This window comes from Mus pahari, chromosome 11 (assembly GCF_900095145.1).
Source record: "Mus pahari chromosome 11, PAHARI_EIJ_v1.1, whole genome shotgun sequence".
In the NCBI taxonomy this organism is placed as follows: domain Eukaryota; kingdom Metazoa; phylum Chordata; class Mammalia; order Rodentia; family Muridae; genus Mus; species Mus pahari.
In genome coordinates this window covers 75,505,112-75,527,599 of record NC_034600.1, presented here as the reverse complement: position 1 = coordinate 75,527,599, position 22,488 = coordinate 75,505,112, and the positions used below count along the sequence as shown (strand labels likewise).

The 22,488-nt window shown below is 49.8% G+C and overlaps 1 protein-coding gene across 1 annotated transcript in view; it reads right to left on the bottom strand.

The window, feature by feature from the left end:
• Dap (death associated protein) overlaps positions 1-22,219 on the bottom strand; it is a 44,443-nt gene extending 22,224 nt beyond the window's left edge. The window contains exons 1-2 of the mRNA XM_021208547.1: positions 22,032-22,219; positions 11,879-11,975 (exon numbers count right to left, since the gene is read on the bottom strand). Of these exons, the coding sequence (XP_021064206.1) occupies positions 11,879-11,975; positions 22,032-22,086 (152 nt within the window). The 5' untranslated portion in view covers positions 22,087-22,219. The remainder of the gene's footprint in view (positions 1-11,878; positions 11,976-22,031) is intronic.
• Between the last annotated feature and the right edge of the window lie 269 nt (positions 22,220-22,488).

Below are 22,488 nucleotides of genomic sequence, written 5' to 3'. Positions count from 1 at the left end.
GTCACCAGAACAGAGGTGGCGTGCCCAGAGCGGCAATCCCCTCTGAAATGAGACATTCCAGCTCAGTCAGTCAGTGTGACCAAGAGCTTGGTCTTAGCCTTTCTGGGCTCAACTCCTCAACCACAAAATGGAGCCACACCAGCTTTCCTGCAGACGTGAAGATGGAAAAAAACTACCTAGATGAGTCTGAACATAGCTTACATTTGCCGTTATGTGGTCACGAGGCTCTCTGAACGAGGCTGGATTGCTTGTTTAACAGCCACGACAATCTTCTAAACCCCTTATCCTCCAGGGCCCAGGGAGGCCGCCATGCGATTACAAACTCACTAGGCTGAATGACACTCTTTGCAAAGCAGATTAGAGTCCTATGAAAAACATTTTCAACGCTACCCTGCAGACAGTTCTTCTGTATCTGCCCTTCTCTCCTCAGGAGAACCTGCAAGGGCAGAAGTCCACTGTGGAGTTGTAACGACTTCCTCATGAAGCAGGCTCTCCCTCTTAGGCTGGGGCATGCGTGTGCCCTGGAGGCTCCCCCACTATGTGTCTTGGAGTGAAGGGAAAGGCATCCCAGGTCCAGCAGATCCACGGATGAAGGTCAGCCTGTGACCTGCAAGTACATTAGTCTGAGAGGTTCTGCCCACTCCTGTCTCCCAGAGGAGGATGGTCACTGCTGGTGAGGGGCCTGCCTCAGAACTCAGGGGACCAGGATTCATAGCCACGCCCCTAGTCTACCACTGTGTGTGTGTGTGTGTGTGTGTATGTGTGTGTATGTGTACCACACATACCGTGTATACACACTTAAGAGATTTAAGAGAAAAGAGAGAGGGAGAGAGAGCAGAGATCTAAGGTCTCTCTCCTCCCAGCTCATGGGAAACAATCACCGTTCCCAGACAAACTGGGATCTGTAGCAGCAGTCTAGCATCAGTTCCTACACTAAAGCGGTGGCATCCCAAGGACCAGATGTCACCTGTGCGTGCTAGTGCGATCCTCCAGGATAGAACCCCTGAAATGAGGGTGGCTGATGTCACACAGGGTTCTGGTGCATCTTCTCTCCTCTCTGGAGACAGGGAGACAGCTCTCCTTGGCTGCAGACACCACCACACCAGCATCCACCTCAGGGGTGAGGGATGGAGCCTTTCCTCCTCTGTTCTGGATATATCGGGAAGGAGGCAAGAGGGGCAGCGCTCCTCTCTGACCTGGAATGCCTCCGCTCAGAGGAGTGCCATCTCGGTGGTGTGTCTTGGCTCTAAGGATGCAGACTGCAGAACTGTGAGGTATCCATGGAGAGCTGACTGTCAGCACGCCAGGACAGCAGGTGGCTGACACAGCGGGCGAGGAGAGAAACAGCACCAGGAGCTTGTGAATAGAAGACTAGAGAGTAGCGGCCATGATCACGTCAGTGCTATGACAGAGGACGGCCCAGCTACTTATGTAAACACCAACTCCACTCCGCTCATCCAAGAACAGAGGAGGAGAGGCCGGAGGAGAGGCCGTCTGGGAAGCCTTTCCTGGCCTGGTGGGCCAGTGTTCCGAGCTGAGGCAGAGCCCCAACAAGGAGGCGTGAGGTGTACACAGGGTGGGGCTGCAGCCTTGCTTTGAGCGAGGAGGGGACTGTCTCCTGGCATTGAGGATGTGAGGGATAGAGAAGAATGTACGGATTCCCTGGCTGCAGCCCAAGAAGCTCAACAAGGAACCTGGGAGGCAAGAAGGAGAGGCGAGCTCAAGGTGGAGACAGCCAACTAGTATGCAATTAATAAAAAAGAAACAGCATCAGGGAAATGTCCTCCCCTGGCCCGGGTGTGCACAGGCATGGGGAAGTCAGAGGCCAACACTGAGTATCTTCCCCAGTGGCCTTCTACCCTACTATGTTGAGACGGGAATCTCCGGGAACCCAGATCTCTACAGTTCAGCTCTACTAGCTGGCTGGCAAGCCCCAGGGATCTTCCGGATTGCGTCCCGCAGAGCCAGGCTTACAGGCACACGCCACCATGTCCAGCTTTTATGAGGGTGCTAGGGACTAAAAACCGTCTCCATGCTTTGTGGCCAGTGCTCAAACGACTGAGTCATCTCTCCAGCCTGGCTTACCTTTTTATTTTCACTTTTCTCTTTTAATGCAAGAGAAGTGTGGCCTCATTCTGTATTTGTTTGCCACTGATATTTATTTACAGACATCTGGTCTTTTACAAATTGTTCTGACTTACAGTGAGTCTGGTTTTCTGATTCTTTTGTTTCGGGTCTCCACTTGTCTTGACAGTCTGTCCCTGGCTCTAACGAGACGGTGACACTTCAGAATATCAGAGCACAGGATCCTCAAGGCGCTGGGTGGATTCAGGTTCCACCAGGGATGGGTGACAATGTCTGCCTTGGCACCACAACCCTGTACTCCATGTTCTCAGAGCTTCAGGGAAACGAGATGCAAGCCAGTGTACAGGATGCAGGACCCAGACTGAGGCGAAGTAAAGCAGGCCGTGGGATAGCCTCACTGACACACTCCCCAGGAATCTGACCCGCCAGTCGGTGTGGGTAACGCACGCCCACCCCTGCTGCTTCAGTGCACACACAGCCCTGACCCCGCCCTACCAGGGCCTGGCTGTCACTGGTCAGTTAGGAACATTCCACTCGGCTGGTCCCATGTTTTTGTTTTCTCTGCTGTGTGGAGATAAATCTATCCGGCAAAGCACAAACTCATCAGCCTTCTAGGTTCACATTAATGGCAGACCAGAAGTAGATCCTGTCTGAAAAGTGAATGCCCTACCATGACCCACAGCGTCAGCCTGGAAGCCTTGGGGAGCCACGCGCTCAGATGGTGACGTTATGGGAAAAGGAAGGGACAGGGGGTGATCCCGGCCTCACCCTAGTGTCAGCATCATGGTCTGCCCTTCAGAAGCACCATCAACACTCACCCCCTTCACGGGCACTAATCCCCATCCGTTCCCATCAAGATTCTGTGTGCCAGGGCCAGTGAGATGGCTCAGCAGGTTTAGGCACTTGCTGCCAAGCCTGATGACCTAAGTTTGAAGCCGAGGGCCGACCCTGTGGGGGAGAACTGAGTTGTCCTCTGTCCTACACACACACACACACACACACACACACACACACACACACACTCCTGTTACTGCCATGGGATTCATGGTGCCACCTTGTGATTCAGCAAAGGGGACTGCCAGATGCAGCCCACCCAGCTATAAATCTCCAGAATCATTCGTCAAGACAAGCCTTGGCTTTATAATCCACCAATTGCAGGAGTCTGGTTATAGAAATGTATCATGTACTAAGACCGCAAGGCACCAGCTAGCCCTTCCCTGTGAAGAGCCCAAACTCAAAGCACTGAACTAGCTCCTGAGACACAGGTCACTCACAGCCCCTCCCCTTGTGACTCACACGAATCCAGCTAGCGGTGGCAGTAGGACTTTTTTTTTTGACTGAAATGGAAGAGAGACACTCGAAAGATCTAAGACAGACTCTACTTTTCTCCAGTGGGCTGCGCTTGTCCCATGTGGGGTTCTGCTCTGTGGGTGGGATCCCAGGGCAGGCTGAGCCAACCGCACCTGGGCCCACACTGTGCAGCTCTGACAACTGCACAGTCGTCATTACCAATCCTCAGGCTCGGGTTTGCCACAGCTCTCAAAGTCCTGCCTACAGAGGTCCCATTCCAGCATTGCCTTAGTAGAAAACTCATTTTCCCTGGGACACAGCCAACAGCAGAGCGGAAGTGCCCAGTTACTTGAGTGCTCACAGGGACTTGGCTTGGTGAGCTTCCCACACTGGTGGGCTCCTAAGATAGCCTCCTCAGCCATGGCCCAGGACAGCCATTCAGCATCCAGTCATTGTTACTTTGCCCATGTCTATCCCCAACAAGGCCCTGGCTGTCATCATGGGAATTAAGAACATGTTAGGAGCTGGAGAACCCTAGTTGCCCTCTACTGTGAGATTTCATTCTGGTGATAGCATAACTTTACTTTTCTTTCTTTCTTTCTTTTTTTTTTTTTTTTAAGTTTTTTTAAAAATTTATTTATTTATTATATGTAAGTACACTGTAGCTGTCTTCAGACACTCCAGAAGAGGGAGTCAGATCTTGTTACTGATGGTTATGAGCCACCATGTGGTTGCTGGTATTTGAACTCCGGACCTTTGGAAGAGCAGTTGGGTGCTCTTACCCACTGAGCCATCTCACCAGCCCATAACTTTAATTTTCTAAGCTTACAGTCTCCAAGGGAATGCAATCTCACTAGCAGGTCCTGCACAGGGAAGTACCTAGCACCCAGCAGTGCTGTGTGCACCCTGGGGACAGCTGAAAGCTGCTGTTGACAGCTGGTGGGATGTCAGATCTTTGTCCCATGCATATCCACTAGAAGACTTAGGGCAGCAATATTCTAGCAACTTAACCAGTGGTATCTGATTAGTGTCACAGGGGCCTATAATGACTACTCTTTAAGATGTGGCCCTATGCCAAACACTTATTCTGTTGAGAATGATAGGTCTAAAAGGATCTTAGGTATAGTCATGTGACTAAGTCCTGACAAATGGCTTTGCAAGGGGGCTTCTAGCATAGCACCTTCTTGCTTTTAAAAACAGACACGAGATGGCTGCTTCCTCTTTTAGTACCATTCCTGTGGATGTGGCACATCTATCTGATGGCTGAGGGCCAGCCCCCTGAGAGCACAAGGAAACACGTGCATGAGTTCAGGGCTTGGCTGCCTTGCCCTTCCTCAATGAGACCATCATATCCACGCATCTGTCTTCTCCCTTCTCTCAGAACAGTCCTGGGATCATAGCCATAGTCATGTAGAAAGTCCTTTCAACACTTGAATGTACAGGTTCCCAGCTAAGACACAGAGGCTGGTTGGTCTCCAGCCCGGGTTCCCTTCCCCTTTCTGAGGTAACAGACATAGGGCATGACTGTCATCATTTCAGTGGAGTCCTGCAGGCTGAGTCCTTGTACCTCCGGCTTCTTCCACTTGTCAAGGTCCACTTGTGCTGTGGCAGGACCTTGTAACAATTCTTCGTTTTAAAAGTCTAAATAATATTTGAGTGTATGTTCTCATAGAACTATTATTTCTTGGGTACAAACAGCCTTTATAGGTTGCAATAATGAATGAAGAGAGGGGTCATGTTAACTATACATTCTCATGGGGCAGCGTGTACAGGTGCAGTCACTGTCCTGTGAAAGGTTAAGGGACCTTTTTGAGTGTGACACTGCTTTCAATCTTCCAGTCTACAATAATTTCCTTTAATGACTAAACCCTGTTCCGAGGGATGAACATAAGCAAAATCAATGACCTCTTTGCCCCAAGGGAGCCGAGCAACACCAGCACATGGCCAAGAAGGGGAAGAAGGCTCTTCCATCTTTAAAGAGTCAGCCAGGCGTTTTCTCAGTGCTGTGCAATTGGAAAGTTGAAGCTAAGAGGTTTATTTAAAAGAGTTAAAAGGCTCAGGTAGACATAAGGCAGTAGGCTCAACCAAGGCTCTTGTTTCCATGTAGTTATTGTTACATATTTTGTTTTATAACATCAAGTTGGAGAGTTGATATAAGCTTGACTCACATGTTTATGGTAAGCAAACGTTCCTGACAGACAGGATAACTCTGTAGTCTCCTTAAACGTGAGCGAAGGGAGAGGCCAACCCTCCTGTGGACATACAGAAAAGCCTCATTGTCGTCTCTCCCCCTCCCCCACTTGCTGAGGGGGTGCCTCCTGGAATGGAGGTTGCAGCTGGTTCCTAAGGACCACTGAGAAGCTGACAAACCACTTCTGGTTTCCATACCTGCTGTGGAGCCAGATGTTATATAAATGCTGCTTCCTCAAAGCCCATCACCAGCAGTGTGGCCCCAAGGAAAGCTGAAATTTCACACCTCCTTTCTCATCCCAGACCCAAGGAGTCCAGGTAGAATCCTGTGATTTATGAGAACCCACGGGCGCGGTCAACCTAGCACAACCTAGCACAACCCTCCTGTGCTGCCTGCCTGGTGAGGGAGATCAGCCTGGATGAGGGGAAATGGCCAACTCCTGCCTGCCAGGGCTGTTTGCCACACATACCCTGCTCTCTGCTCACAGGGGGATTCTGACTAGAACATCTTCAACATTCTTGTCTCTCGGGCTAAAACTCATGCTCCATGTGTTTTAGAGGAAGGTTTAACTTCTGCTATGCACAATGACAAGATGGGCACTGGGCTGAAAATCACTCAATGAAGAAGGTGCGGCCTTGAGCTGTAGATGGTTACGGTCAGTCTGGAGAGGGAGATGAGTGTGGGAACCCAATCCATTACACTTGGTCGCCTCTAAGAAACAAACCACACTAAGTTAAATTGCTACCACCTAACACGTGGGCTGACACACTTGGCTGCAAGTGGACTGTCCATCACTAGGTCTCACGGGCAGACAGGGTGACCCCTCACACAGCCATACCCCTTCCTCTGCCCTCAGCACCTTGCAATCCATGCACAGCCGTGTGTCGTTTCCAGAGGCCAGCTGTCTCAGTTCGTCCTTGACACACCTTAAGAGTCCAGAACTATGTTCAAATGCTGCCTTAGGAATGACTCTAACTAAACTAGCTTTCTCAAAATGGACCATATCCTTACTAACGGGAAACTTCACCACAAGGGTGGTAGGACCTTGGAGATATAAGCTGATGGTAGCATCAAGTGATTTCACTTTTATCAATTAGGTTGCCTTCTGTTTTGTAGATGTTATATAACTTACAGATTGGAGGTATAGCACTCAGCAGTGTGTGTGTGTGTGTGCGCGCGCGTGTGCGTGAGCGTGTGAGTGAGCGTGTGCGTGTGTGTGTGTGTGCTATAAAAATGACCCAGGCATTGGGAGATTCTACCAAAAGGATCTCATGTTTGAGGCCAGCCTAGACTTCAGGGTGAGGCCTTCCTCAAACTCTCAAACAGAATGAATGCAGCAATCATTCTTTAAAACTGATGGGGCATGAGATTAAAGTGTAGGGCCACATCTCCAGCACAGAACATCCACGAGGCCTGGAAGACAGGTTGCTATGGTGCTCAACCTGGACAGCAGTAAAGGCTGGCGGATGGGCTCCTTTGCCATGGGAATTTCATAGATTATTGTACCACCACTGCTTTTGGAATGTCAGTGGGGTGTGGTGGAGTTTTCCAAAGAACCTATGTTGAAGAGCTAGCCCACAGTGTCTCAGAATGTGGATTTGTGTGTAAATACCATCAATGCAGTTTTGATTTGTTAAGTGAACTCATAGAACCTTGGGTGAGTCCTCCTCTACCATGACTAGTAGCCTTTTGAAGATGGAATTGGACAGACTTGTGACTGGTAGTCTTCACCCAGGCAGGGCTGGAGTTCTGTCAGCATGCTGATGAACCATCAGAAGCTGAGAGTACCGGGGCAAATCCCTCCCTGGCACTCAGAAGCAGTGTGGCTGCTGGTACCTGACCTCAAGTTCTCAGAACATGAGAGATCACAGTTCTGCTGTTTAACACACCCAGCCTGCAGTGCATTGCCATTACAGCCCAGGAAACTTAAGAGAGACAGACAGCTCAGCGCCATGACAGTGGACCCGTCTGTGACTCTGGGCAGTAGCCAAGGGATAGCCTGAAGTGTCGCTGAGGCAGACAGCCACTGCAGCTCTCTTCAGGGTGCCAGTGGATGTAGCTTGACAGAGTGCAGCTGATGCTCTGAGCGCACTCTGCTGCCTAAAGGAGGCATGGAGCCCGTCCTGGCTCGGCCAACCTTCCGAGAAGTCACAGGTAAAATGATGGCTCTCACCTGTCCCTCGCTGTTATGCAACAGACATATTGACCCCGTTCTATCTACAGACTTAGAATGAAGATGTACCAGTGTCACCCAGGTCACTGACGGGTGCTACCGCCCTCCTACCAACACTTTCCAGAAACAAAACTGAATGAAAGATGGATTTTGTTGAAGTTTTGAAAGCTCAGTTCATCAGCGAGGGGAGGGCATGGCAGAACAGGGACCCGTATTATAGCAGCCATGAGACAGAAGTAAAACCTACAAGACCAGCACAGGGACAGTGCCATGGCCATAGTCCACAGCTACCTCCACTTCCTGATCATCCTGAGGAGAAGCCCCTCCATCAGCAGACTCCTCCAGCACAGTGTGCTGCCCAAGCACGGGGCTGAGTGAGCACACCACACCCGGAGCACAGCACAAATCTCTCCTTTTACATTGTTTATGTCATGTGCTCGGTCACAGTGACAGGGAGGCTAACAAATGCACCATCTTTTCAAAGTTAAAGCACAGAAAATACATTTCCAGGCAGATAAGAGAAGAAAGAATTCATCCCCAAGGGGCCTTCTATCGTAGTCCGTTTTCTGTCACTACAGGGTAGTAATCTAATTTTAAAGAAAAGCACCTTTACCTGGGCTCATGGTCTAGTCCAAGGTCAGGGGCTGCGTCTGGTGAGAGCTCCTAGGAGGTGCGGGATAGCTCAGGAGTATCGGACATTATTACTCCATTCTCTGTCTCTCTGTCTCTCCTGTGTCCTGCTTGTTTTGTCAAGCCACTGGAATCCCGTCACAGGTCCAGGCTGTGACATACCAAACACACTCACCTGCTAGTCTGATCACCTCTCGACTTTCTCACTGTCTCACAGTGGAAGCTGAATTTCAACATGTGAGTGTCTGAGGGGCACACTTAACCCATTTTCAAGCTCTGCACCTTCACTATAGAGGACACCAGACAGAATAAATAAGTGGACATCTACAGTAGATCATAAAGTAGTTCATACCTTTAAACCTCTTCAAGACTATGGACTGTAAACAACAAACGTAACTATGCACAAGGGGGCTGTAGTCCCTGGAACGCTAGAGCTGATGCTGGTGTGAGCGAAGGCTAGAGGTCCCTCTTCACGTGTCTGTGCTCAGTGATATCATGTTTCTACTTCAAACAGGCCGTGTGGGAGTATTTACCTCACAAAACCAGCAAGTGCTACAAACGGAGGCTGGGTCCTCTGGAGGGGTGTGATTAGGCAGTTCCCAGCATGCTATACGAGGAGTCCAGAGAACACCAGGAGCTCAGAGAGAGGCAACAGCAGGGACACACACACACACACACACACACACACACACGCACACGCACACGCACACGCACACGCACATGCACACATGCACACACACACACAGGCGGGGTTGCGTGTGGCTCTGCGTGCTGAGAGGACAGAGAGAACAGAAGGAACACCAGGAGAGTGGTCTCAGAACACTTACAAGGTTCTCTCTTTTTATACTTTATTGTTTTATATGCATGAACATCTGTCTGCATGTATGTATATGCACCTCGTGTGCCTGGTGCCTCTTGATGTCAGAAGAGTCAGCAGATCCCATGCCGGAGTCATAGATGTTTGTAATCCTCCATGTGGGTGCTGGGAATCGAACCGGGTTCCTCTGGAAGAGCAGCCAGTACTCTTAACCACTGAGCCATCTCTCCAGCCCTGATATTTATGATTTTGATATATTCTTCCTTTTCCCTTAAATGTAGCATCTCAATATAGTCTGATGACATAAGGCATCACTTTTAAACCTCTGGAGAATTAAAGATTAAGGGAGTAAGGGATGCACAAACTTACTCCAGGAAATAATTACCGGGGAGGGCTGTGGGTTCTCTGGGTCACAACCCCCTTGGGGCTCTGAGTGTTCATTTTCTCCGCATATCCCTGCTCTGCCTTCAAGAGGAAGAAGGAAGCCACCAGAAATGAGTCAGTAACTAGTCCTAAACATCCAGGAAGTGCCTAAAAAGGAGTTTGCAGATGTAGACATGGTGCTTATTTTCATATTCGGAGAACATTTTGATCAAGACAGGCAGGAATGTAAAAGCTCAGGAGTATCTGACCAAACTGCATGTCCAGTGCCACACCCAAGAGGATGACGATGCATTTTATACACTCTGAAAATAAGCAGGCTTTTCCATGTGCAAAGTGAAGCCGGCAGGTCTCCTGGAGCCTTGCTGAAAGCTCATCTTTCACCCTCTCTTTATGGCAAAGGCGCAGAGTAAGGGAGGATTATGGATTTGAGAAGAACAGACTTTCAGAACTAACTCGCCTGAGACAGAGAAGGATCCAGACTGCCCTCTGTGTAGTCGAGCGGCTCCTGGGCATCCCGGGCTGAATTCTGTGCCCCGACTAGGTAAATATCAGCTGGCTGGACGACCTCCCCAAGGCTTGCCTTCTTCACCCACACAGAGGCCATAGTGATACTGACTTAGGCGCTGTCTAACCTGACGAGCAGTAGTCAGCCAGTGCCCAGCCCCAAACGGCAGCTCAGTGGGCAGCGCAGCCTGGAGGCTGACCTTGAGGAGCCACGAGCCAACTGCCTGCACTCTGCCACTTATCTGTAAGTGCCCATGGAAGCTGGAGAGTTAAGGAGTGGGTATTCTGGGATGGGGATAATAGCCGACTCTCAAACAGGGAACATAACAGAGTAATGAGAATCCTGTACCAAGGTGCCTGGAATGTTCAGGAACAAGTAGGCCCTTACACACCACATATTAGCAATGGTGAGTCGGTGTGGTGGCACACACCTGTGAGTCCAACACTCAAGCGACAGCAGAATTGTGAGTCTGAGACCAGCCCGGGTTGTAGCAACTTATACCATCACACAGGGCACAAGGTAGCCACAGATTTCTCCCCTGCCGGTTATGCTCCTATTATTACAGGCTTCCATTACATGGTCCAGCCCACACTGGTGTAGAGCCAAGCCAAAGCTAATAAACCCACAAGGAACACAGCCGCCTGACTTCAGGGCGGCACAACAGAGATGCTTGGCCACGGCTATGTAAATCTGCAATCAGCTCGCTTCAAAATCCCAAGCGCTACAGAGGTCGGGGAGATGACCCTGCGGGCTGAGGAAGATGCTGTAACCTAAGGCAGGCTTTCTCTCCAATCTTTCTCTCACCGACACCCATTCTCCGTTATTTAAGCTTCTTATCTCCTCCAGCTATTCGGCTTCACTTCATAGGAAAGTCAGGAAGAAAGGTTAGGGATAGTTTTGTCTTGCTCCTGCACACAGAGATAACTTTGCACCCCCTAGAGTCTAGAGGCTGACCACAGAAAAAAGGGTTCCCTTATTCCATGCCTCTTGTTGCCACTCCCCCTCTCCTTCTGTTATAGCAGAGACTCCGTCTGCAGTCAAGTTCTGAGCAGAGAACTGGACTTCTGATGTTCTTCCACATGGACATATTCAGTTGTGTCTGTGGTGGCTATGCTATGGCAGGGTTACTTACAGTGAGCCAAACTTTGAGATGAGAAACTTCAAGGGAACTTTACAGGCAGTAAACAGAGAGGGGTGACCAGAATCCAGGACCCAGGAAGGCTGTGGCAGAGATGTCACTGAAGGATACATCTGGTCACTTAAAGAGTAGCTTGTTAACTACAGGCCTGCCTGCAAAGCATTTCTGAACTCAGAAGTTCTCTAGGTAGACAGCTAAAATTCCACTAGTGTGAGTGATCATGGGGTGTCCAGGGATTTCAGTCTGCAGCCTTAGAGAGAGCTCTTGACCACAGATAGGCACTACACATGTCTCTAGACTGGGCAGAGACCTGAGCAGAAAGATCCATCAAGCACAAGAATCAATTTCCTCTATTCCAGCACGGTGACCTGCCAGGAGGGGTGGAAGCTGTGTGTACCATCATAGTCTCAGAGGAAAGAGCCACAGGGTAAGGCCATGCTCCTGCTCAGCTCCTGGGCTCAGCAGCCCCAACTCAGCAAGAGGGCACAGGGAGGCGGGCCAGAGGGATGACTTCAGATACACTGGCTCTCTCCCGCTAGCACAGAACCCTGCCACATGACGGGAGAGGAAAACACATGGTACAGGGGCTGGAAGCCAGGAGATCCCAGAAGCACAGAACAGACATTAATATTTAACCGAGTGGTCATTTCGCGGTCTTTCCTCACCTGGTGCTTTCCCATTCTTGGTCATCCTTGTCTCTCTCTTCCTTCCCATCTCCGGTATGTGGGTGTTTCTGCACAATCCGCATCCCGCCGGCTTTCACTGAAATACAAAGCGAGGCAGGGGTGACCATGGCGGAGGTGCAATCTGCCTGTGGGGCAGGTGGAGAGCCACTGTTATTGAGTGGACTCCAAGGAGAGCGACAATCATTAACACGGGAGGGTGGCGTGACATAGAGGAGACTGGACGCAGCAGAGCCCTAAGCGCCCCCATAGCTCTCACGAGCTCCCCAAGGCTCCAGTGTTCCATTCTCCTCGCCTCTCAAGTACTGTCTAAGAACAGGAGCGTAAGCAGAACACAAGCCACGTGACAAAAGTGGCTACGGTTTAGGGTCTGTATGTCATATAGACGTAACACAGGGCACGTAAACCCTGCCTGGTGATCTTAGTTCTTCAAATGCCTGTGGTTTGGATGGGGGTGACATAGTCACGGATGCCCAGGAAGCTCTAAGAATCCGTCATCTCTGCCTTCCCAGCACCGATTACAACATGAACCTTGCCCAGCTTTTTAGGTGTGTGCCAGCAATCTGAACTCACGTCCTCAGACTTCCAAAGTGAGCACTGGACTGAAATGGTTTTCCCGGTCCCAGATGGGCTCTTTTCAAGAGTCTGCTGGTGGGCCATGAAAGGGCCTACAAAGCCATTCAGAGCAATCCTTCCCAAACTGGGCCGTGGAGGCTCTGTTGGCTGATGATACCTTCTCGTTAAAAGCAGCTTTATGGAAACAGAGTTCACCCGTTTAGACTGCCTAACACAGCCTGCGTTGTGTGTGGCCACTGCTATGACTGCACTCATCAGCCCACGCAGAAGGCCCGTACCCACGGACGGTCTCCTGTCCATCCCTCCTTGGCTCCTGGTAACCATCAGTCAGACGTTCCTATTCTGGACATCTAGGGTGGAGAAGAAATCACAAAACACACAGAATTTGGTCACTGGCTCTTTTCCTTATTCTCAGGGTTCACTTGGGTTACCCCGTGCACTTCTTACTGCCAAGTACGCTCCTCTGCAGGGACACACTGCGTTTTGATTCAGCCACACAGCAGGTGGTGGGCATTTGGGTTTGGGCTGCTATGAGCACCGCAGCTCTGGATACCATCTTCTGTGTCTGTGCGTTCGTTTCCTCGGATCTGTATCTAGGAATGGGATAGTTAGGTCCAGCAGGAGCTCTGTATACCCCACTGAGAAATCAGCAGGCACGCGTCAGGATGAGGCCCCAATGTCTACACGTGCATCCACTCCTGATAGTTCTAACTGTAGCCATGGTAGTCAGTGTGAAGTGGGATCTCTTTGTGCTCTGATCACTACTGACTCAGTGGCTGATGTGCTTATTTTATAAGGAGGGGGGACTGGATGTGGAGATTCTAGGATGGGAGGCATGGGAGTGTGGGAAAGGCCAGGTAGGCAGAACCAAGTGTGTGAGTGTGGAGGTCAGAGGCGGACCCTGGGTCTTTTCTTTCTCTGCCTGCTTTTCTGAGGCAGCTGAGTTCTGAGGCTCGGTCGACCTTCCCTCCCTAGCAGTGGGGTTACAGATACGAATTAGCTTTGATGTGGATGCCAGGAATCTGAATTCCGAGCCCTGGGCTTCCAGAGCAAGCACAGTACCAATTGGGCTATCTCTCCAGCCCCAAATGGGTCCAAGAAAGATTTTCTGAGCATCCACCATGCCGGCGTGCAACAAGAAGCTTTTTGGTGGAATGGAGCTTGAAGTCACCCCAATGTATCTGACAGCAAATCCCCCCAATAATCCTGGGGTTCATGTTTTAGTGGCAGTGGTCCAGGACACGGCTTGCAAGTGCTGGCTCTACACCCATGCAGCGTTACCTGGTGGCATGAAGCTGAAGGTCTTTGGAAAGCTGATCTGTATAAAGTCCCTAGAGGAGGCCTGGACTCTCCTGAGTTGAGTGAGCACTGTGATAGTGAACACAGGGTCTTGTGGGTCAAATTTAAATGACCTCGGCTGTATTCAGCCATTAACAGCCACTGCCCTCCAACCTCTGTTTCCAACCTAATGCTCTCAAGACTTGGGTAGCTCTCTCAGCAGACCGGTAGCCTCTACCAGACCTAAAGCTAAGACTACAGTAGCATCAACAACCCACAGGAAAGATTTCCCACCTGTACAGCCACCTACGTGACGCTCCCTACCAGGCATCCACCCACTGTACTGACTTATGGCTTTCTTTGGTGGCTACAAAAGCTTGTCACCTCTTTCACAGGGGTTCTATCGGTCACCCACTCCTGTGTTCCTGAGACAGTTCTGCCAACTTTGCCCAGGATAACTGCTATTTTGGTTCCTTTAAAATGTAATTACTCTTCATCGCCAGTACTTGCCAACACACAGCTTCTAAGACAGTGAACCTCCTAAAATAGAGACCTCGAAATAAGGACAGAAGTGTCCTGGTGTGGTATTCTGTTGCACCCACAGAGCCCCTCCCTCCCCTCGAGGTTAGCTGTCTACACTTCTACCACAACACAGCTTGTACCCCATGGAGTGGGGGGCAGCCAACTTGTCTCTGCTCTTCCTCATTTGGATGGATCCTGCTGGGTCACAAGGACAGGCAAGTTTACAGTGGACAGGGAGGAGCAGCTGAAGGTCTTCCCAGGCTTGGACTCCGATGAAAGACAGGGACACTGGCTTCTCATGGTTAGCAGGCAAAGGAGCTGTCCCCAGAAGGCAGAAGAATGGACCAGTAGATCAGAGGTCTGTACACCTGCCTGTCTGGTGGAAACTAAAACCTTGGTGTTTCATCTTTTAACATGGGAACACCAAGCTACTTCGAAAAAATAATACACTCTCTTTAACAATACTCTCAGAACCTTTTATTTCAACAGTTGACTTTTTAATAACCTTACTTCTCTTTAAAGAGCTTAAGCTTTGTCTCCATATCCTTGAATCTTGTTTCTTGGGGACTTCCTCTTTCCTTGTCTCTAGGCACACCTGTCTTACAGTTGCCTGTCCAGATAGTCAGTCATCCGGGGTCCTGTGTGTCTACTCTGGCTGTCTGCCTGTCTGCTGTTCCTACTCCTGGGCTGAATGGCTGTGGGCCACACGCTGTCTTCCCTGAACTTATTAGGATCCTATGGGGTTCTGGTGCAGACAGTAGCTCTGTGGAGAGGAAGCAACTATTTTTCTTCAGGTTCTGTGAACCTTCAGATGGTTTTCCTAGCATGGAAGGGCCACAGATGTGACTGTTTGAATGTGGCGTCGTGTCCCACAGGGCTGTGTCTGAAGCCCTTGGCCTCCAGTTGGTGGCTCTGCTTAACAGGTGGTGCAACTTTGAGACATGGTGCCAAGGTCTTTAGGCTTGAATATACGCAGTTCAAGGGGTGACACTGAAGGTGTTATAACTCAGTTCTGGTTCTAGTCCTGGGCACCAATCTGCCAACAATGAGAAATGTCCACTACACCTCCAGTCACCATGTGTGACTGCCACCACACCTCTTTGGCTTCAAGAGACTGAGACCATGAGTCAAAATTAATCTTTCCTCCTGGAAGATGCTCTGGCAGATCTGTTTTTACAGACTAGAAAGGCAACGGAGATACCATAGAATGTATATTTCAGCTTAACCTCCACTAAGATCATTCCTGTGTTTACAGATTCTCCAACTTTGACTCCCATTTGGAGCCTGGGCTAACGGAGATCAGCTTTTTGCTGTCTCACTGTGAGGCTGGACAAGCCTCTTCCCCACAGGGTTGAGATCTATACTGGGGTCTGGTGTGCTACACCTGATCCGCTAAGGCCCAAGTCTCATGCCTCATTTTCAGATCCTTTTTTGTTGTTGGTCCTTAAGAATTTCTTTCACTTTGAATTTAGACTAAAATAATAATTAAAAAAAAAACCCAAAAACTAAAGAGCACAAAAGAGCCACCATTTGTAGGCAAAATTTTAATCTAAGGCTTCCACCCCACCAAAATACTTGGATTAAAACTCTGTGGTATGTTAAGATGCTTTTCTATCTGAGAATAATGGACTGTTTTCATAAAACGAAGAGTCTAGAACTGCCCCTAAGTGGGTTTTAGAATATACTTCCTCCCCCCTGCCCAAGCCCACCAGAAACTGATGAAAGATGCTGTTTTATCATGAAATACATATAGTGAAGTATTAATTGTCACTGCCTGAACATTGTAACAGTATTTGGCATCAAAAACTTATGGTGAAGTATCACTAGCCACAGACTGAAGATTGTGATGGTATTTGGCATCAAGGCCTCTAAGAGATAAGTTAAAGTCAAAGATGACCCCAACGCAACAGAACTTGATGCACATCCATAGAGAAAAGGTCGAGGGAGGCCACTTGCCAGATCTGGGTGTGGGCAGAAAGGGAGGCAAGGGAGGGAGAGAGGAAGCAGGCTCAGGAGAAACCAGCACTGTCAACACCTTCATCTTGGATTTCCAGCCTCCAGGACCATGAGAAAGAAATGTCTATTGTAGGAGCCACCCACCTGTGGCATTTAATGATGTCTTTGGAACATTTCAAATATGGCAGTTCACAGATACTATAGTCTCCACAAACTGCCTGCAAGTGAAATGGGCTAGTTCACGAAGACAAAGAGAGCTGGTAGCGAAATGTCAAGGTGACATCTCAAACGACCCCATCTCTGGAGGTGCCGCCCCTGGAACAGCCTGTTCACTCCCCTGCAGAAGCCCTTGGTGCCAGAGCTCAGTCACCTAGCATCAGCACTTACGTTTGATTCCGTTTCTAAAAACGACGAACTTCATTAATCCATCTCAGTATGCTTGTGATTAATGCAGCAATAAAAGTGGCAACGTTGACAATAACTCGAGGCCGAGGCAGATTCAGTTTAGCTTGCAAGAATGTGGGACGTTACGACAGCACGCTGCCATGGTTCTATCAGCTTATCTAGAGTTCTGTTTGAAAAACTAGAAATCTGTAGACTCGTGTGCAAATCTAGGTTTTTTTGTTTTTTCAGTAGAAAAGGAAAATTCAAGATTTTTGAGGGTGGCTTTTACTGAAATGAGAGTCACATTTGAAGACTGACCGACTCCTTTCAGCCTGACTGTATTGCTGAGGTTAAATGCCTGAATCCTGGGCCTTCAGGTTTAAACCTTGGCTCTGCATACATTTGTGTGTATGAATGCAAATGCATGCCTGGCCCTCTCTGTGGCTCAGGGGGCCTCTATCTGTGAAGAAAGAGTGACAAGTCCCTCCCTCCCAGAGACACCGAGGATAACTGAATTAGCTTCCAGGGCATCTCTTGAGAGAGCCTGGCATACAAGATGTGCTCTGCTCTACCGAGTAGGTGCTGAAAGTGAAAATTCAGGGCTCAGAAAGGTCTCAAGTGCTCAAATCCTCTGTGCTTGAACATCTCGCTGTGGAGGTAACAACTCGGAGGGAAGGAGACCTCTGTGGTACTGACGTGATCGCTGGCAGTCATTGGACCTCCACCAGGACACCAGCACTAGGTAAGGACTCTACGGAGACTTCCAGATCCTGGGTAGGTCTGCTCTTTCTTTTACTGCCATGATGTTCTAGGCATCGACCTCACCTCACCATCACCACACTTTAGTGCCCTGTGACAGGGCCTGAGACACGCAGGACCAAGCCAGTTTTCCTCAGGGGCACAGCCTGCACGAGGCACAGCTGGACCAGACAGATCTAGATGATCTACACCATTAATCACTGAGAATCCTTCCAAGGATTGCCTTCCTGTCCCAGCGGAAAGCAGGTAGATGAAGCTTTATTTATTTATTTATTTATTTATTTATTTATTTATTTATTTATGTCAGACTAGCCCTGGAAACAAATGAAGGGGACTACTGACTACCTGCCATCCATGGACCTAGCTCTCCTAGGCTGTTACAGTGCGAAGCATCGAGAGGGAGTCACTGCTATTACTAAGGCTCAGCAAACGGCTGGAAAAGCCTGCAGCACGATGGTGGAGTGGGGAGAGAAAGTTCTTCCAGGACCCTGTAGGCACTGGGCACAGCATCTGATGGGGAGTGGGGACAGCTGTTTGTAATGCACACCAGTGTCTCTCAAGCCTGACTGCAGATCCTAAAGCGTGCAGTGCAAGGATAGCTGCCTTTGTTCTTACTAGAGAAGAGCTGTTGACATGTTATCTATAGGGAGGCTAATCCACCCTTAAGAGATGAAGGGTTTTGAGGGTTTGGTGGAGAGAACACAAGAAAACAACCTTCACGTGTAGGTTAGATTAAGCCCAGGCAGTGGACTGCAGAGGCGCGTGTGCAAGGGGAGGTGGAATCAGAACTCCCCTGGGATAAGTGAGACAGGAGCGTGGAAGCTCTCTCGCCCTTCAGCCTGTGGCCAATGGCTGGCTCACTGGCTGAGCCTGGGAGCCTGCTTCCCATGAACGTGACAGGAAGCTCGCTCCCATAAAAGGCAGATTCACCTTCCATTTCCAGTTCAGGACACTTTGGATAATCCAAAAAACTTCTGCAAGAAAGTGCTTCAGGGTCAATTAAGGCTTTAATGCGTCCTGAAGCCATGTCTGAATAATTATGGTATTGGAGCTGAACTATCTGTGTTGCTGAAAATAGGGAGAGGTCTACTTCCCGCTGTACTTGACACACACAGTCTTTTATGCGTTTATGTTTTCGTTCGTCTCCGTTCTGTGGGGGATGTGAGAACAGCTTTTGGGGGAAAGACAGAAAATAAGCAACACTTGATGGGACCATATTACGGGATTTGTGAGACTTGACTTATAGTTTTGGCTCCCCTGGGAAATGGGTGCATGAGGCTGGGGCTATAGGCCTGAAACATGAATGTGCCAAGCTCTTCTTTATCTAGGTCACATGGGGACTGGCAGGGATGAGTCACCATGGGTAGTGTGGGCCACAGCACAGCTGCTGTTAGAACCGAACGCCGCTCCTTAAGACGTGGCTATCTCAGTCAGAGCCCTGAGAGGAGTGCTCTCACCCCGACTCTCCACACATGTTTTCCTGTGACAAGCAGCAGGCGGGTTATACTTAGGACGGGCTGGCTTGCTGTCAGGGAGATGTGTGCAGACTACAGTGAAATGTCACCGATCACAGAAAGGTCTCTGCAGCACTGTGTCCTTCTGTCCTTCCCTCCACTTTCCTTTGGCAGATCCTCCAGGAAGCTTGGGAGTAGCATCTGGGGAGTGATGACATGGTCAGGCTGCGGAGGTCCTGGGTGCCAATCTCCAACAACTAGCTCTTAGGGGTTAGCAAGTCACCTCAGACAGCTCTGCCAGGGATTTAAACGGCGCCATCCACAGAATCTGGACATCGGACTGTGGTGGCCAAAGTGCAGAGCACCTATTTACATTAGTAAAATGCTGGTGTGTTGTAACATGGACCAGGTTCTAGTCACTGTTTCCTCCCTTCTGACTCAGCACCATCCAGCCTTCTGTGCATTGGGGAAGAGAGGCAGGCTGCAGGCATGCCATCAGGGTAAGGTGGGGAGTGCACCCTGAGGAAATGCTCCTGGACCTATTTACCGAGTATCTGTTCCGGGCACTGTACCAGCTGCCCCTTTCTCGCAAGGTAAAGATGTTAGTATGCCTGGAAACTGGAAGAGTAGGAGACAGCAGGAGGTGGAGGAGCCATGAGGGAAACGGGGGCCCTGTAGGGATAGGGGAGGAGGGTCGTTAAAGAGAAAACACGAGAGAGGACAGCAGAAGTGCAGTGAGAGGAGTTTATTATTTCCAATGACAGATTTAAGCACAAGTCTGGTACACAGTTTAAGCACTTAATGAAAGTGTTCCCAAAGTTTTTAAGGCAGTCCTTTTGACTCATGAACTGTGTTCTTGGCAAACCTTTATTCTTTGTGACTAGTGGGTGGCTCTTTCTTCTTTTAAAAAATATTTACTCTGCAGCACTGCTGTTCTCTGGTGATGCCAGACAGAAAAAAAAAAAAAAAAAAAAAAAGCACCCTACAGTCTTCCTGACACAGGCAGTGTGGATAAGATCTTGTGTGGATAAGGAGAAACATGCACACTAGGGGCACTGCTGAGAACCAACCGCTGCCTTCCCACCCACCCCTCTGGGTTCACAGGTCTAGCTGGCCCTGGGATATGCAGCATGTGACACTGACAGCTACTCTCCCATCAGACTTTTGGGTCAGGTAAATGACCTAAGGTCACCTGAATTTATCTGTTTGATTAGAGGAACAAACAGAAGCAAAGAAGCAAAAGATACATCCCCAAGGCTGGGCCCCGCCGAGGGTGGCTGACAACCCCAAGGCTGGCCCAGAGATCCACCATCTGATACAGGTGATAAACGCAGAGTCCCAGAGGAGCCCAGTGGTGCTCCTCAAGACTAACAACCTGCATGCGTGGTTCTCTGCAGGCACAAACAATGTATTTCATGTCCAATCCAAAAGCCTGTTTACAAACTAAAGAAAAATCAGACCTCTCACGTCAAATTTCCCCCATGTGTGTTTTTCTTCCTCCGATCCTAAGATGTTCATATGAATAGTCTCTACATGTAACTTAATTAGTGCTATTCTGACTCAACGTCTTTCCAACAGCACACACTAATGAACTCCTTATCTTGGGAGAATCAGGCCACACCAAACAGCTCAGAGCCACAGGCAGGTAGACACAAACTGCTCCTTTAGGAGTTAAAGGTCAAGGTTTTCCTTAAAGGAAATGTTAGTTGTTGCTTTCTGTTTTCTTAGTAGTTTTTTCATATAATATAGTCTGATTATGCTTCTCCTGTCCAACTCTTCCCCCAATTCCCTACCTTTCTGCTTTTTCTTTTTAAAAAGCAGAATAACACACATTCTCATTCTCTCTCTCTCTCTCTCTCTCTCTCTCTCTCTCTCTCTCTCTCNNTCTCTCTCTCTCTCTCTCTCTCTCTCTCTCTCTCTCTCTCTCTCACACACACACACACACACACACACAGTCCACAAAACCACAAACCAAAATACATAAGCAATTTTTAAAGATTTTTAAAAATGCTCAAAGAAAGCCACATGAGACAGGAAGTCTACAAAAATACCACTGAGTTCGTTTTGCGTTGGCCATGTATTTACTGGGGGCATAGGGCCTACCCTGAGGTGTGGTTTAATATACTCAGTGAGACTCCACTGGCGAAGCAATCCCAATTACGGACAGACTCGGCTAGAGATGGGAGCTAGTATCTTAAAGGTAATCTTTCCACAAGTTGATTTGGATTGTAAGAAGTGAGGATTGAACCCGGAGCCTTCCATACTCTATCATGGTATCTTACTTGCCCTGAAGACAAAGGCTCCCATAGCTATAACTCCTAACCCCAGTTAGGTTAGTTGAGAAGCACTGTCACCGTGAATCAGCTCTGAAATGCAGCATACTTTAAAGGCAGTTTCCTCTCTCCTCCTGTTCTCCAGTGGGGCCAGCAGCTGGAGAGTCTTAAGTTTTTACTACAGAAAGATGGTACAGATGTGTCCCTACCCCACACACTCCTCCAAGGTCTGCAGGGAGAAGCCCTGGTTTTATACCACAGGAGACTTGGCTTCTGGGACCCAGGGCCTCCAGGCTGGCTCTCCGTGGTGCTTCCACAGGTATCCCTGCCACAAGAAAGGGCAGTAGAAATGCCAACTCTTTCAGCCATGGAGGAACAAACAGGAACTGAGTGGAGGCGGCTGCCCAAGGCACACAAAGGTTGCTCACCATTTCCTAAGAGAGGTGGCTCTTTACCGGACTGAACTGCCAGTAAAGAGAAGTTTTGGCTCAGAAGTTCCGGGTTTGCTTTAAAAATACCGTTTTTTGCCACTTTCACGAGAAAGTTGGATGCGAAAAGAAAATGGGTAAAGGAAATCATGCCGGGTGATTAATGATCATAATTATTTCCGCTTCTTTGGTCTGTCAGTGTGAAATGCTGTCAGCCCACGATTAATCATCATGATACAACACTACCTTTTAATTGTTGGGGGTCTCCCACGCAAACATCTGTGCCATCTCATAGAAAACTCCCTACTTTTGAGTTTTGACTTGTACAACTAGGGTGTCCCGGCCGGGGAGGGCTGGATCCCGCGCCCCGCTCACCTGCACCCCGGGGCCCCCGCTCACCTGCGCGCCTGCGCATCGCACAAGCACGGGGCACCGGGGCACCGGGACCCCAATCCTGCCCCGCCCCCGCCCGGCGCCCCAAGACAAAGTGCAAACCAGTCAGTACCGGCGGGCGGGTGTCCAGCTTTGGTCTCCAGCTTTCCTTCTGGAGGCGAAGACATGGCGCCGCTGGCTTTCGGAGGGGCGACGGCAGCCGCGGGGTGGGCGGCAGTGCGCGCGCGAGGCCTCGGGAGCGAAGGCGTGAGGCGCGCGCCGCTCGGGAACGCGCACTGGGCCGGGGGGGCGTGGCTCCAGACGGCTGCGTGGCACGGCCCCGCCCACCCGAGCTGTGCTGGCCGCCTCGCCTTGCCCCGCCCGTCCGTGTAGAGCATGCGCAGCGGCCAGCGCCACGTACAACTCCTGGGCTGTGGGATGGGAAGGATGACAGGGCGGGTGTACGTGAAGGGCGGGGCGGCCCAGCGATCGGCGAGGGGCTGGACCTGTGGTTCCCATTCACTAGCTAAGCTGTCACTGAGGGAAGCGTCGCCTACTGCTGGTTCAAGACCCCAGCGCGAGGTTTCCTT